The 16,052-nt window shown below is 46.1% G+C and overlaps 1 protein-coding gene and 1 long non-coding RNA gene across 2 annotated transcripts; both read right to left on the bottom strand.

Moving 5' to 3' along the window:
• Positions 1-8,458: 8,458 nt before the first annotated feature.
• LOC135390097 (juvenile hormone acid O-methyltransferase-like) lies at positions 8,459-12,275 on the bottom strand. The gene is made up of 4 exons (XM_064620104.1): positions 12,139-12,275; positions 10,835-11,389; positions 9,620-9,764; positions 8,459-8,757 (listed from the first exon to the last, which is right to left on the bottom strand). The coding sequence occupies exons 1-4, from the start codon at positions 12,157-12,159 to the stop codon at positions 8,585-8,587; spliced, it is 894 nt and encodes a 297-aa protein (XP_064476174.1). The 5' UTR covers positions 12,160-12,275; the 3' UTR covers positions 8,459-8,584.
• LOC135390098 (uncharacterized) lies at positions 9,790-10,827 on the bottom strand. Its single transcript, XR_010421706.1, has 4 exons — positions 10,710-10,827; positions 10,407-10,625; positions 10,127-10,342; positions 9,790-10,023 (listed from the first exon to the last, which is right to left on the bottom strand). It is a non-coding gene; the product is annotated as an uncharacterized LOC135390098 (long non-coding RNA).
• Positions 12,276-16,052: the final 3,777 nt, after the last annotated feature.

The raw sequence follows: 16,052 nt of genomic DNA on the forward strand, positions 1-16,052 counted from the left end.
AAAAAAATAACAGCGTAGATTCGCAACTGTCGTCTCGAATGGGAGGCTGAAACGCGGCATTATGCTGAAAAACAAAAGGAAAACAAACGATAAGAAACTAACAAAGAGATTATCGTTGGAGATTTCGCTTAGAAGTTACAGTGTCGGAGTAGAGGGTACATTTATAAGTTACAACAAGCTGTTTTTGTTTTTTCCGAGATGTAACTTCTATTCGTGTTGTAAAGACATGACCTTGGTCGCTTTTAACCTCTAAATATACGTTACAGTGGTGTAACCTATAAGAAATCTCGAAATCTACGTCTATACAGAAGTTACATGTTTCTAAAAGTTACAATAAAAGGTACGGGTTTAAGAGTGTAGGCTTCTATTGGATTACAAAAAGGATGTTCTTATACAGTCTGATGTCCTACTACTCAGAGCGTTGGTGTGCTGGATGTGGACAGGGACCAAACAATTTTATGAGAGAGGGGGGGCGGAAGTCTAGCTCGTTGTGCGATGCAGAGAGTACGGTTCGGGAAGATTGGGAGTGTGGGCAATGGAGAAGAATGTGCTCTAGAACACACTAGACTGTGTACTTACGCCACATAAGCATATCAATAGGCATTTTCTGGAAATACTGGTGATCTTCTGCGAAATAAACTGACTTGGGGTTGAATAATGGCAGTTGAAAAACCAAAAGCACCATCATTTGGATTTGGACCCATAGACTCCGCTTGCCGTAGGGTTGTCTGTGGGTGGAGTTACAGAGCCGGTACGTGTAAACGCGGAGACGGCACCGTCTTGAACCTGGTCGATATAGCCCTGCAACACGGGTACGAAAAATGACATTAAGTGCGTAATGAGTTAAGTCTGAATGTTATTCGTGGCGTGCTATACGGATATATTTAATGACATTTGTCTGAGTAACCTTTTCCGCGTAATGAGATCGCCGCAACTCATTCGCACACGAAATGGCTACCTTCGCTCCCCCCATTGTCTGAGCACAAGAACAATCTAAAACTTCCATAAAGCCACTCTGTACTGTGCACCGCGCAATTATTTAACAAATTACACGAAAACGAGCAATATTTTTGGCAAAATGCCTGACGTTGTAAACCATTGTTTACTTTTTTTGCATAATTGCTTTTGGCGTAGACTGCTACCTGACATTCAGGATGACAATGGTATTCCGACATAGTACAGACAATCAATTGTGAAATAAAGCAATTTTCTCACTTTGTGGGATTTGATGGGTATTTTCAACCTCTTCGAACACGTACCCAAGTAGCCAATCTCTTACGCGACTAGTGGCTCCCCCACTTCGTCGTCAAAATATAATTGCTGTTGTCGGTCCGTGTGAACGCCCAGCCTAAGGTCTCGAGTTGTCAATTACATCAAGGAATATTATCGTTCTTTCCTATATGTTAAGGTATCTGTTTCCTGTAATTCTGTGTTCATTTTTGTTTCACATCATATGAGTCGTGAATGAGCTGATCTTTCTGCGAGCCTTTTCCCAGGTGTTTTTTGGCAGTGAGAGTCCCTACCGACTACCCCAATTTTCTGTCTTGCGTGATTTGAATCACTTTCTCTATAGGTATAATAATGCTAACGATAACTCATTGTTTTATGCAGCGAAAAAACACCCCCACAAGCGGCGGTATACTTTCGCCGATGAATGATATTAATTGGGAGTAGATTTACACCTTACGCTAGTCAGTTTATATTTGCTTGGTCACATGCTGCACGCGCCGCAAGGTGGGACTGCGGATAATTTCGACCACCTGAGGTTCTTTAAAGGAGCATGGAAACACTCGAGAACAAAGATGTCGATTAAACAAAATTCGACAAAATTCGACAAAATTAGGATTACAAGCCCTGGCACGCACATCCCGCACAAAAACTATACGAGTGTAACTCGTTTTCGTGGAGCGCACGGACGGACGGACGTTTTCCACGCAACACTCCTTGGCCCCGTGGACCGAGCTGATCAGAATATTTTATTTAACATAATTATCTAAGTACACAAGTTACTTCTAAAGTTACACTTTGCTTGTAAGTAACACCATAACAACGTAAATGTTCTGCGTGTGAACTATCGTTACAAGAATGTCACACTGCTGAAAGTATGTACATTCTACCATTCGTATGTACACATATCAGGCAAAATTCGACTGAAACTTGGTTGTGATTATTTACACTATTTACATAATCTGAATCCCTTGTTAGAAAACCAGGTTCCTCAGAGCAACGCGCCCATACTTTACGCATATACTATACCGATTGGACCACTGACGCAGGAATTCCTGCTCCCTTAGCGAAAAGAGGCGGTGCTCAAGGTAATCACGGAGCAAACACATAACAAGGGTAAGTCTCGGATGCATTGCTCGAATACGGCGATTCTGAGCTACAGCCCGACATCGGAACTTCCAGAGTACGAATGACACAATTATTTTGATTAGTTGGCCAAAATTACTGCGAGCGCTCACTGCAACGTTACGCCTTACCGCGAAGCGCCGGCGCACTAAAGTCCACAATGTCGACACTACAACACACTCATGTAGAACATGTGTATTTGTTTCATTTGCACCACAATTAGGGCAAGTAGAATTCCTTGTAGTTCCCCATTTGACCAGCCGATCTTTTGTTGGAAGTATACCCCAGCAGGCTTTCCAGTGAAAGTCCGCAACCCCCGCGGCAGTGCAATCGGGTCCCGTCTACCGCTGTGCGAGGACGTGACAGTGGTAGCCCTTCTTGAGAGCATAGAGCCTCGCAAATTAGGAATACTTGAACTTTTTCTACATCTGTATCCGGAAGGTGATCTTGTACAAGCTTATATTGCCTGATAGCCCCTTTATAAAACTCTGGTGGATTTTCTGCTGTAGGATACATATTGCCAAGACCCCTGGGTACAAGTGTCCTGCGTCCTGGTCCCAGCCAGTACATGACCAGAGGGCGCGCCGGTGAATCCACTTGGTTTAATATACCTAAAGTGTTCCTCAATGCAAACAGAGAACTGTATGTCTTCACACATGGAAGGCTCCACCCACCCTCTGCTTTTGGCCTCCTCAACACATCGCGCGATAATAGGTGTTTCTGGTTCTTCCAGAAGAAGTTAAAGACCTTAAAGTTAAAGTTAAAGTATTCACCTTCGCAACGATCTTCGCCGGAGGAGTTATTATCCTTGCAGCATACCACAGTTTACTGCAAAATACGCATTTAATTAGATACGCACGGTCATGATAAGAGAGCTCAAAATGACTCGCAGTTTCCATCTGGCGTTCCAGTGTTTCCACAGCAGTTGTCCAGTTCCCCAGGGCAGCACCTGCCTGAGTGAACTTTATTCCGAGTATATTGACTACGTCTGTGTAGCCAATATATTGTGGAAGTTGCTCTGAGAAACCGTTCACTGGCAAAGCTTTGGATTTGTTCATATTCAAAGCCGCTCCAGAAAGTTCACCATAAGTTTTGAAAGTGTCTAATGCTGCTGCTACACTTTCTGCACCGCGTAAAAAGAGAACAATGTCATCAGCATACGCTGAAACCTTAACATCACCTGGACCAAGGAACAGGAAAACCAACAATATTTACATTATGTACAACTTGCCGGATAAAGGGCTCAAGTGCAATCACAAACAACATTGGGGAAAGAGGACACTCTTGCCTTACCCCTCTTGAAACTGGGAAAGTGCGTGCAATCTCGCCATTGATGCGGAGTTCCGATTCTAAGTTACAATAAAGGCATTTGAACCAATCAACAAATTGTAGCGGAAATCCAAAGCACTCCATGACAAAAAACAGGTAATCATGTTCTATCCTGTCGAATGCTTTGGATTGGTCCAGTGACAAAACTGCCCCCGATAAGCCCCGTGTGCAGGCATACGCCAGCAAATCCTTAAATAACGTTAGGGAGTGGAAGATGCTGCGACCACGTCTGCAATGGACTGATAATATATGGCAACACATTGCGTAGACGACGAGACAAAACGGTGCTTAGTATCTTCCCGTCCGCATTTAAGAGCGTTATCGGTCTCCAGCTACTCGGGTCTGCCTTATCACTAGATTTCTATTTAGGTAGTAATATGATACGACATTTTTTAAACGAGGCAGGGGTGCTCTCTGTCATTAGTATTTCATTAAACAACGACACTAGTTTATGGCCAAGCACTGGCCAGAACACCTTGAAAAAGTCTACTGGGAGCCCGTCAGGGCCAGGAGCAGAGCCCACCTTCATAGCGTTTATAGCCTCATGGACCTCAACTAACGTTACTCTGCTAGTAAGAGCCTCTTTCAAATCTTCTGGCACTTGTGGAAGGCCAGTACAGAATTTTCTTGCCTCACTCAGAGGCCACTGTCCTCTGCGTTCGGATGTCAGCAGGATCTCCCGTAGAACTTCCGAAACTGCTCTACTACCTCGGTTGGATCGTCAGTTGCAGAGCCATCACTCAAACGAGCCGCTTCAATTCGCTGTCCCGGGCTCCTCTGTATATCATTATTTATTTACTTATTTATTTATTTATTTTACCCTCAAGGCCCGTTGGGCATTACAGAGGGGAGTGCATGGGATTTCGTACATATCGCAGTACTTCTGCATCTTGCACAGGACTGTTCTTGTTCCGCACAATACCGGCTGTCTGCGTAAGAAATTTAAGCACTCTGCCATATTGTTGACGAAGATCATTGAGATTATCCTGTGCAAGAAGCGTAGCAGCTCCACCACGTCGTATAATTGCTATGTACTTCTTAATCCTTTGAAGTTGTCTGATGTATTTATCTTTCTTTTCTTGACCCGCTGTGACGCAGGCTTTTGCCCACTTTGTTTTCAGGTCATCCCATTGAGCCACGGTTGGCCCGAGAACACTTATCGATTCCTGTATTGCATGAGATACTGACTCGACTGCTTCAGGTTCTCGCAGCAACGTCACATCTAGGCGCCATAATTTGCTCCGAGTGTTGCCTGTTCGGAATCCCTGTAGTTCAAACACTAGAGGTAGATGGTCCGACACGTGGCCCATATACCGAGGGAAGCTCAGCACCTTGCAGTCGGCCACTTTTCCAACCATCCCTTCAGATACATATGCTCTATCGAGCCTCGAGAAAGAGGAGCCCGAGACCATGTATAGCCAAACGAATTGGGGTGTTTAACATCCCATACGTCTACCATGCGAAACTGCCTTACTAATTTTCGCAATTCCTTAGCATGCCATGCAGGCCGCGGAGCTCCTGGCCCACGTGCGTCTTTGTGGGGGTCAAGCACACAGTTAAAGTCCCCCGCCAGAATAATAGGCGAAGAATCAAGCATAAACACATCTAAGTCACGAAAGAAACTGTTCGCTCCGCCATGCCTAGCTGGCCCATAGATATTAATAACACGGATCTTTTCCCCACCATAAAGAAAATCAAGGCAAATAACACAACCCTCAGTATCGCTACGGAAAGAGCATGTGCCTAATACGGCCTGACTAAGAACAACCGCACCGACACCTTGCGATCGCTTACTCGCTAGAGAAAAAAAAAGCTTTCACATTATTACGCCTTTCAAAGTCGCGTATATCAGCCGTCTTTGAAAAGTTAGTCTCTTGCAGCAGTACAATGTCACAATTTTCAGAACGCTCCATTTACAATACCGAGTGCTGCTTCGCCGGGTTTTTAAAACCCTGCACATTCAGTGTTAGGATCCTAAAGCCATGAAAAGGCAGAAAATGAAACCTGTACTTTTAAGCTGAATGTTCATCATTGCTTGTGGAGAGGCTCACCATTTTTGTCTTTTTACTGGCCGCCGGTCCAGTACTAGTGAAAGATGACTCGCTGTCACTTAATAGAGTTGTTGATAGAAGTCGTTTTATGTCAGTAGTGTCACCACTTCGCTGCAGCGCTGGACGTTTCGACCCCTTCGACACGGACCGTGCTAATTGCTGCTCCGCTTTGTGCGTGATACAGGCCTCCTGGGCTCCCCGGTTTCATTTTTTCTTCTTGTTTTTTTTTATTTATTTATTTATGACTTTTTTAGGTCTATTTCTTTTCTCTACTTTTTTTTTTTTTTTTTTTTTTTTTTGTATAGGCCTGTTCACAGCCTCCTATACGTATACTTCAATGCCTGCCCAGTCGAAGCGGAATCCACGCGAACCGGCCGTCCACTGTAGTGGCGCCACATACACGGGGGGGAATAAGTTTAATGCAAAGTAAGAAAAAAGGGAAGGGAAAGGTTAGCCACGGTGTGGGCTTGCTATTCCCTAATGCTTTCAAGCAAATAAAAGAAAACAGCTGGGATACAGAAAATTATCAAAACACGGGGTATGATGATCATATCGCTCGGTTTTCGGGCGCGTGATGCTTCGGTTTCGCGTGTGACTGCAGCGCCGTCTGTCTGTCTGGTGTCAACCTATACCCCCATCTGCTTGCAAGCCACCTGTCACTGGACAGGTGGCACACACTGCCACACAGCTAGTGACCGACGGGCAAACTACTCCCTAGTTGAGCGGCCTCCCGTGTGCACATTTTTTCGTAGTTTTCTTTTGAAAGCGAGACGTTGAGCAGCGCTCGAGAGCGAACACATCGCAATATTAATTGGTGTAGGTTAAAGCCTTAAAACGGGAAGGGACGAAACACAGACACCGAACTGTTTTACGTCCCGTTTCGTTTTAGCGCCTTTACCTTTACAATGATTCATCAACAAGACCAAAAGGTAGTTCTAAATGGCAATCTTAAATGGAGATGTTATTCTTGTTAGGTCGCAGGAAGTGAAAGTCGCGCAGGTGAAATTCAAAAGATAAACATGTCTCTACAGCTTTGCTTGTTAGCCGTGTAATATCGATGTTCACTTCAGATACCTTTATCTAGGGCACAGACAAGACGTTCACATGTCCTTTGCTAGACGGCAACAAGTATGCGAAGCATCGTGGTTCTAGCTTTGAAATAACAGACGACAGAAATGAGTTTTCACGTTTTACAATGACACCTACGTTGTCTTTGAGCAGACAAAAAAAAACAGTAACTTATTAAGATGATTTAACCAAGGGGCCTCGTCCGTAAAAGCTTACGATCTCCCGGTAACTCTAATCTGGCATTTGAATAGGACACCTCATGTCTGTCGTGTTCTAGCTAACGCGCACACTCCACGTCATCAAACGAATGTCGGTGGGCTAACATATGGTTTATTTTGCACAGGCCTATAGGGAATAGCAAGCCGGAGTACTGCATGGCTGACCTTTCCCCTGTTATTTTATTTTCCTTTTTTTCTGCCAATAAATCCCCCCCCCCCCTGAAGCGCACGACTGCTTTCAATCGCCCTTTCGGGAGACCTGCTCCCCTCGGCTGCAAGTGTGCAACGTCACGTGCATTGACAATACGACCGTTCCCAATACTGAGGTGAGCGCCTTCTTTTTTCTATCTTTCTTTTTGCCGCGCCGCTCTTCTCGCGTCTCGACTGGTCGCTCTCGCTAGCAGATGATTCTCGGTGGCCAATGAAAATCGCTCAGCCTTCTGACGTCACGAGGAGCGGTTCGGCGAGGTCGGCGCCATTGCGCGCTCTTGCAAAGCAAAGCAATTTTCTCAGTGCATTCGCTCTTCCCAATTGAAATATTTTGCGTGACGGTTCCTGAAGGTAGAATGCTCATATGACGCATTACAAAGATGTATGTTCCCAGTGCTTTCGATGTTCCTTTAACTTGTGCCGGAAAAGTAATGATCCGAAGCTTCCTTAGCATATACGCTGAAACCTGCAGATCAAAACAGGTCTGTATAGTGCACCACTGAGCTGTTTGCGCCCTGCGGCAGAATTCGAGCCCATAACCTTCCTGTCAGAAAGGGAACGCGTCACCAACCGATCCTCCGGGGCCAACTACAGAAGCGCCACCTTTTCTCGTCTGTACTGCCAAATGTAGGGCGAGACGCGCCTTTGCCATCAACGGCATGCAGAACATTTACGGCTGCAGGGAATAAAATGTAATTTCGCCGAATGATTCCATTCCGGCTGTACGAGTGAACCACGACTGCGTTGACGGCGGGTAGCAGGTGTTGCCGAAGGTTGGTTCCTTAGAAATTGATTTCCTTCCATTTTGGGTGTGCGATCTCCCCTTATCTTCACCTGACCAGTTTCTGTATTGTTCTCGCCTCCAATATTATAGTGTTCTCTGCGCATATCAGCAACCCAGGCTCCGCAGTCCCACTGTTCAACAGCAGCTCAATACGGCACAGCATCTCCAAGGTCAGCTGAAGATAGAGGTGGTGGGTGCGAATCCCTCCAGAGTGCGAAGTCTCACGTTTTCCGTGGATATTTCCAGTATAGGCCTTCCGGGCGGATGTCGGCACAGTTCCCCTGAAGTCGGCCGAAGACGCACACTAACCCTCCCACTCCTTCCTGCTATCCTCTCTGCATCTGTCCACACCTACACTCCCTCATAGCCACAGTTGCTTCGCGGCGGGTTTCCGTCGCCTGAATGGGTATTTGCAGACTACCGAAGAACATAGATAAGGCACCAACTGTAAAAAGGGTTGTTCATTTATTTAAAATGCCGCATAAAAGTCATCAGCGTATGTCGTGTACAATCGAATAAAATGTAATACATAATCTTATCATAATCTTATAACACATATCTCTCTGGAAAACCTAATCGCCGCACTTAGAGGCGTGAACGAAGTAGTGCGTCGTTAAGAAATTAATGCTGTCCTTGGATTCACTTCCGCAGGTCGCCACCATTTCCTCGACAAAGTCGTCCAAAAGGTCCTCCTTGTCTTCGTGGCTCATGTCGTTCGATACCGGCAGCAACGCCCTAAACATTTCTGAGGATGAAAGAGCACAAAAGTCGAAACGAATGAATATCGTTGCAATGGGTACATGTTTGAAGCAGTTCCACGAATACTGTAAAAATCGGGTCTGGTTAACGTGACCTTGAGACCAGGAATGCCCGTGGAACCCTAATCTCAGAGTTACGTAACACCCGTATCTGCCGGCCTTCGTGAGTTTTTTTTTTTTTTTTTTTTTTTTTTTGGGGGGGGGGGGGGCTATAGGATGTTGCAAGATCTTTGGGGGCGTTATGGGAGTTACTAAAAAATACCTGTTTGAGATTGAGGAACATTGAGGAACACACGCGCACAATGCCTTGCTAATGCGACATACAGCCCTGGGCCCCAGTCTTGAATTTTCACACAGCACGATATGAAAAAGTGATGTTATGAGGCTGGAAGACAGGGCAACACACTAAGCCTCAAGTGCCTAAGAAAGAAGTCACTGGAAAGGCTAGCAGGCTGTAGGACTACAACCCGGCGCCGGCAATCCAGAAGATGTGGGTTAGAGCCCTATACAGCTGGTTAACCTTTACAGAGACTTCTTTCATTTCACATAGCGATTGTTATATTTAAAGTTCGCGCGCTCAAAGGCCGTTTTGGTAGGCTGGCGCAAGAACTCGTGGCGAATCACCGGCCGAAGTGATGCTTTTAACGCGAGTGAACAAGTTGAAGATCGGGCTCCTGGTGAGGTGAAAACATGGCTCGTCTTACCATAACGGCGGTAAATAATCAATATAGGCGCAATAAAAGATAGGAAAAATTAAAACATGCAGCGATAATAGTTTGCACTCAGGATAACTCTGAAGATCATAAGGTCACGAAGAAGCTAGATGCGTATCGGAAGTAAGAATGTTACCTTTAAAAGCTTGCACGGGCACTTTAACCTCACTCCGCAGTGCTTCACATGTGTGTGGTCTCAAACCAGATTGTTGGACCACCGTTTCAATGTAAAGGCGTTGGTCTTCCGCATAGTGGCTTCGCGGTATGCTGCCTTCAAGGATCTGCGAGGGAAGAAGTTCCTCGACGGTTACTTGGCTGCTCTATTACGCCATGGGTGTAGGGGACAACACCACGTCAACATAATGGGGGTTTGTGCTACCCGGAAAAACGCCAGCAGAACATCAGCTGTCGCGTCAAGAGCAAGCGCATTTTCCTTTGGGGGAACAACCGGGACCACTTGCACGAATGTTGAGGGCACTCCTCAGCGGTGCCCTCCTAGTTTCGGTAGCTTCTCGGACACTCTGTACTGTCCTCGCGACGCTGTTTCATAAAGCATGGAAAAGGTCGTCACTTAGAAGTTTTCTCAACGTTCTTGCATGCATGCCCTGCTCGGAAAGACCAATAAGGCTATACGGAAACTAACATCCATCTGTGTGCTTGTGCTAACACCAGGGCCCGCTTGCACGAATGTCAAGAAACTTCGTCGGCGTTGAGAATAGTAGTATGTGCCGGAAACACTAGCGAAGCTACTGAGGACACCACTGATCCGGTTCAGGACTCCAGCCCATTCTGCGAAGAGACGTGCGAGCACTAAGTCTTGCGCATCGCTCGACCGTGAACTGTTCGAATCGCCCCGTCCCTAGGGTGGACCACAACAAGGCTAAGCGCTGTTGGACAAGAATGCAATGAATATCGTACCTTACCTGCACGACGTAACACTAAAGCGAAGTTACAGTGGGTTTTTGTCTCTGGTTTCCATCACTTCCGGTGTTGAAAAAGTATTTGAATAAAAATGTCTCCAAAATAAAGGTATCGTCGAGCATTGGGCCTTTTCCCATCCTGCTATAGTCTTCAATGAAAGAAAAAATTTTCATCGCCTGCTAGATGAATAGTCCCGTGACCACAGGCGTCAAATTGTTTCCCTGCAATATGTCACCGCAGTTACAAAATTATAATCAGCTCAGTGCCTGTTTGTAGACAGTTGCGTAAAATGATGGGTGACATACAGCTGTGAAAATTGCAGAATGCCCCACATAGCCACTGCTGGCCGGTGATCTGAGCAGGCGGCGCTTTTGGAGGACATTAAACAAAATAAAACGAATACTTTAAACAAAACAAGCCATAGACTTACCGCCGCGTACGAGCTCCAGCGCTGCGTTCTAGCAAGCGTTCTCCAGGCATCCCAGGCCTGTGTCTTCCCAACAAACTTCACCAGGCATTCACCGTCGACTGTCATCAGGTCAGCTACATTCCTCATCGCTTTCACTTGGTCCTCCACCGAGTTTAGCGTATAAAATGAATAGACCCGCCTAAACCTGCCGTACTTCTCAATGAACTTGGACATGTCGCCACAGATATCCAGAACTTCGTATTCCACCTTAGGATGTGACGAATGTTGTCGAGCGTAGCTTATCATATCGTGGGAGATATCGACGCCAACAAAACGTTTGTAGGGCTTGCACATTTCCAGAAGGACGTCTCGTGTGAAGTCACCGGTCGCACAACCGATATCCAGGAACTGTTGACTTCCGTCATCTTCTTTGAATGCGCGATTCAGAAATCGCAGGTCTAAGATATTGAGGGCGTGTCGAACAGTGTTCCCTTCATGATAGAGTTCTGGCTTGATTGAAACTTGTGGCATCCGGATACGATCGGTGGTATTTCGAACCTCTTCAGTCGTAAGAGGCTGAAAAGGAACAATCAAAGTGTTTCGTTTGTTGTTTATTTAAAGGAGCAGTACAGGCCTGCACACTCTATAAACTTTTAGGGTTTGGCTGTGGCGTGTTGTTAAACATGCGCTTTTGCTCGTAGCTGAACGGTACCGAGAGAGAGAGAGAAGTCTTTGATTGACTCGAAACGGGAGATTGTTTAACAGTGGCCAGGACAGTATACACAAGCGAGCTGGTGTAACGTTGAAGTGGGAAGCATCACCTTGAGCTTGAGGGGAACGAAGCCCAAGCAGCACAATGTACTGAAAGTCGAGTGCAATAGGGGTGGACGGGTAGGTGGAAAGATCCTTGAACAGACTCGTGAAACTAAAAAACATTGATAAGACACGTACCGTCCACCCCTATCGCACCCGACTTTCAGTACAGTGTGCTGCTTGGGGGTAGACAGCGAGCTAATGCCTGAATCAGCGACGCTGATGTCACTCCGAGACGTGGAGATCCCGCAGCAAATAGGGAGTTTGGGGAGAACATACAAGTTTCACGATAACGTTCCCGAAAACGCGATAAGTCAGTCGCCTGATTCCTTTGGAGTGGCTGACATAACGTTGCTGGTATCCGATTGTGCCCTGGTATAACGCCCTTTTTTTTACCGACAACATCATTGGCAAAGGCACGCATTCGCATCAACAAAGGAGGGGGGAGCACGTTCATGTGCGTCAGTCCTTTCATAGCTGCCTCACAAAATATTAAACGACGTTGCACTTACATTTGTTCCGGAAAGCGACATCGCTTAACAGTCCGTGTAACCTGAGTACTTTCACACGAACTAGTCTAACAAAGGAACTAAAATTCGTGTGGGCGGCAACCACCAACGAACTCGTGTTCTGGCGCCAGCTATTACATGAGCAGGTTTTTATACACCGGACAAAATTCGCGATAAAGTTCTTGAAAACGCGATAAGCTAATCGCTCTGGTCCTTTCATGCGAATGACGTGACATTCTTAGACGCGTCGTTGCGTCTCCCTCTACCTATATTAAAACTTACCGTTGTTGACGTGATAACTATCACGGGAACTACTGCACCCGTCCACGAATTTCTTTCTTAATTTTCGTCGCGCTGTGCTCTCTAGAAAATTACTTTTGCCATGGCTAGATATGGTCCACTTGCTGTTCCTGAAAAAGAAATAAAAAAAACGTGACAGTGAAAGAATGGGCGCATCGAGAAGCAAGAGGTACGTTGGTTTGTGTTCACATGCTGTTCACTGGCCTCATAACATAAGTCTTAGCAAAGTTCTGAGTTTTCATCGTTTATTTTTTGGCATGTTTGAAGGTTTACGTCGTTTATTTTTTACGACTGAGTTCCAATTCGAGATACGGAGAAAAAGCGACGTTGTGAAACGGCATACTCCCAAAAATAGTAATGAGAATCTGCATTGCAAAATGCTTGCTGTTGTACGGCAGAACTTGCAAATAACGACATCTGTCTCAAAATCACTTGACTGTACGAACGTCTCTAAATTTCGGTATTCCTTGACACAGTCACAAGGCAGCTTGGCGGTGTCACACTGGGCCGACAAATGACACAATCTGTTGGCTGACATCCAGAGACATCGTGTCCGCGAACATACAAAAGACGGCCGACACACACGAACATCCCTATGTCGGTGGGCCCTCCTGAGAAACAAGCCAGGCACATTGAATGACTGTGAGATGCTGCGTTGTCCCTTCTACCAACATGGCGTCCTGCAATAAGCCTTTTTGCAAAAATACGCCCAATTCGCATTGTTTACGGCCTCTCATTAGCAAGCAGTATATTTTACCGAAATAAACCTGCTTTAGTTACGGTCAATTTTCAATTAGATGATCAATCGTCCTGAAGATGGTCATTGTCACGAGCCTCGGGGCAAACACAGACACAGATGTATCACATGTCCTGTCGCTGTGTCTCCCCTGCTTTGGTTGGCCTTGGGCGGCCTTGCAATGCGCTTCCCGTGGCGTATTGGGCGCTTCGTGTTTGCGTTATGTGAAGTGAGATTGTGCCAGCTGTCATATGTGTTGTGTGCCTTCATTGACCCCCCTCTGTTTTGCGATTCGTCAGCAGTGCTCCGAGTAGTGACTTCATAACTCTTCTGTTATCACACCATCTCATCTCATCCTGGCTACAGTCATGACGCAGTCCACATACGTGAGGCCAACAACGGCAAGCCAGTTTTTCGTCACCACCGCCACCACCATAACTCACATGTATGCTTCACAACTCCACCCGACGACGCACCCCAAGGGTGAACTTCTGAACAATTGGACTCCTTTGCTTTTCCCGCAAGTGTATTCTGACCACAAGTTCCATTTCTTCCGTCTTATACCCTAGTTACACTGCCGCTTTCAACCACGGTTGAGTCGACCACGGTTGAACTCAGCCGTAGTTGAGAGTGTTACACGTGAGTTTGTTGCAATATTTCATGATCCCGCACAACTGGTACAGTGTTTTTTGTGTTTTTTTTTATAAATTATGCTACTGAAACAAGTGTATGACTGGATTACTCAATGATCGGGTTCCCGGCAAGTCCCGTACCTAAGCTATGTACGAAACCTTGTAAAATGTTTGCTTGTTGTTAAATAAATTCATATGCTTCTACCGTTTAATGTCGTTTCTGAATCGTCCACGGCACATGGAATCAACTATCCTAGAAAAATAAGAACTTTTCGTGTAGTATACGGTGATATATTTCGAGCAACGATCAAATCGCTGACGATATGTTGTCAGATACTGTCTGCCTGCCGATTTTGTCATCCAACTCTGTCGTACTGAAGCGAGATTTTGTCGACTTGTGTCCTGTCGCTGTCGGACGGCGCAGTGTGACAGCTATGTTGGGCAACACAAAGTATGGTGACAATGTCTGTCTTCCGTCGGCGTCGGCGCTGTGTCAGTGTCGCGTCGGTCCGGTGTGACCGAGGTGCCTCTGTCTGTGGTGCAACAACTATGCACGCTTTGAAGAGGACAAAAGAGGCGATAGAATACGATGCACTACGAGCTCTCTAATTTCTATGTGAGCTTTCCCATATACCGTTGTCTGCCTTGAGGGGGAGGGGAAGCGTTATCACAGAAAATGGGTATGGGAAATCGAAGACCGAATGGGGGAGATCGAGTTCGTTCGTTCGTTCGTTCGTTCGTTCGTTCGTTCGTTCGTTCGTTCGTTCGTTCGTTCGTTCGTTCGTTCGTTCGTTCGTTCGTTCGTTCGTTCGTTCGTTCGTTCGTTCGTTCGTTCGTTCGTTCGTTCGTTCGTTCGTTCGTTCGTTCGTTCGTTCGTTCGTTCGTTCGTTCGTTCGTTCGTTCGTTCGTTCGTTCGTTCGTTCGTTCGTTCGTTCGTTCGTTCGTTCGTTCGTTCGTTCGTTCGTTCGTTCGTTCGTTCGTTCGTTCGTTCGTTCGTTCGTTCGTTCGTTCGTTCGTTCGTTCGTTCGTTCGTTCGTTCGTTCGTTCGTTCGTTCGTTCGTTCGTTCGTTCGTTCGTTCGTTCGTTCGTTCGTTCGTTCGTTCGTTCGTTCGTTCGTTCCCTTCTAGACGCGATGTGACCTCTGGAGTCACCGCGTTTCTCGGCTACTGTCCTAAGAAGAGGGTACGTCGTGTAGTGCGTTCAGGGCCGCTGGTGTATTTGGTCTACGGCCATTTGAACTATTGTCTCGTTAACTGGACTCATTTATTAGTTGATGCCTGCTTGTTCTTTGTTATGTCTCTTGGACATCTTGGGGTCGCATTTGTTCTGTTTCCTACTTTCTTTTCTATTCACGTGTCCTGGAGTAATCATGTCCCAACATTGTCGGGACCGTCACTTACCGTACTTTTTTCAGTCAATCAAGCGATCAATGGACTAGAGTCGGAGACGCGAGGCAATCTCGACACATAAATCAAAAGAAAACAAAGAAAGATCTAGCCACCAGGCCGTTCGTGGCTTTTCTTACTGAGCCCTCGGTTACTGGAATCCTCAAAAGCGGAAATATTTCGAATACATCCCAATTGCTTCGTATTTCACTGGCCTATTGTTTTCCGATTTTTTCGGGGGAGGTATCGTTATCGAAAGAAAGAAAAATAGATATATAAGAAAGGAAGGGCGGTCTGCCTGCCGAGACGGGCGACAAGTTGCCACAGAGAGGTAGAGAAAAGGAAAATGCGAAAGAGAGATAAATGTGCTTTTGGAGCTTCTAGTAACCAAGAGCACAACAAAACGAAACAAACAAATAAAGAACATGCCCTGGTGACTGGTTGACGGGCTTCGTTTCCCATCATGTCGCGGACTCTACTCGACAACATTCCCCCCAGGGCGCTAGTCGTGACGTTGCCCACCGCTGTGAGGATGATACCGGCGAGCCTTCACTCTCCTTTCACCACCACTACCACTACAAAGTTCTCCCGTACAACAGAGTTTTTCGAAAGCAGCTTCTCACTCGTGTTGTGTGTGCGTCATTTCATAGCCGTCGCTATTTCTCCCAACTTCGGATATTATCTCAGTTGTAAAACATAAGCGATGAAAAACTCCGCAAACTCCGAATTCGCAGAGAATAATAAACTCCGAAAGACGCCGTGCGAATATGCAAAAAATAGACTCCGACAAGCTGGAACCTTATACTTATTGTTGTTTCTTCTTAATTTCGTGTTAGCGCCGCGGAGCAGCTGTGGCTATGAGAG

This window comes from Ornithodoros turicata, chromosome 3, assembly GCF_037126465.1.
Source record: "Ornithodoros turicata isolate Travis chromosome 3, ASM3712646v1, whole genome shotgun sequence".
In the NCBI taxonomy this organism is placed as follows: Eukaryota; Metazoa; Arthropoda; class Arachnida; order Ixodida; family Argasidae; genus Ornithodoros; species Ornithodoros turicata.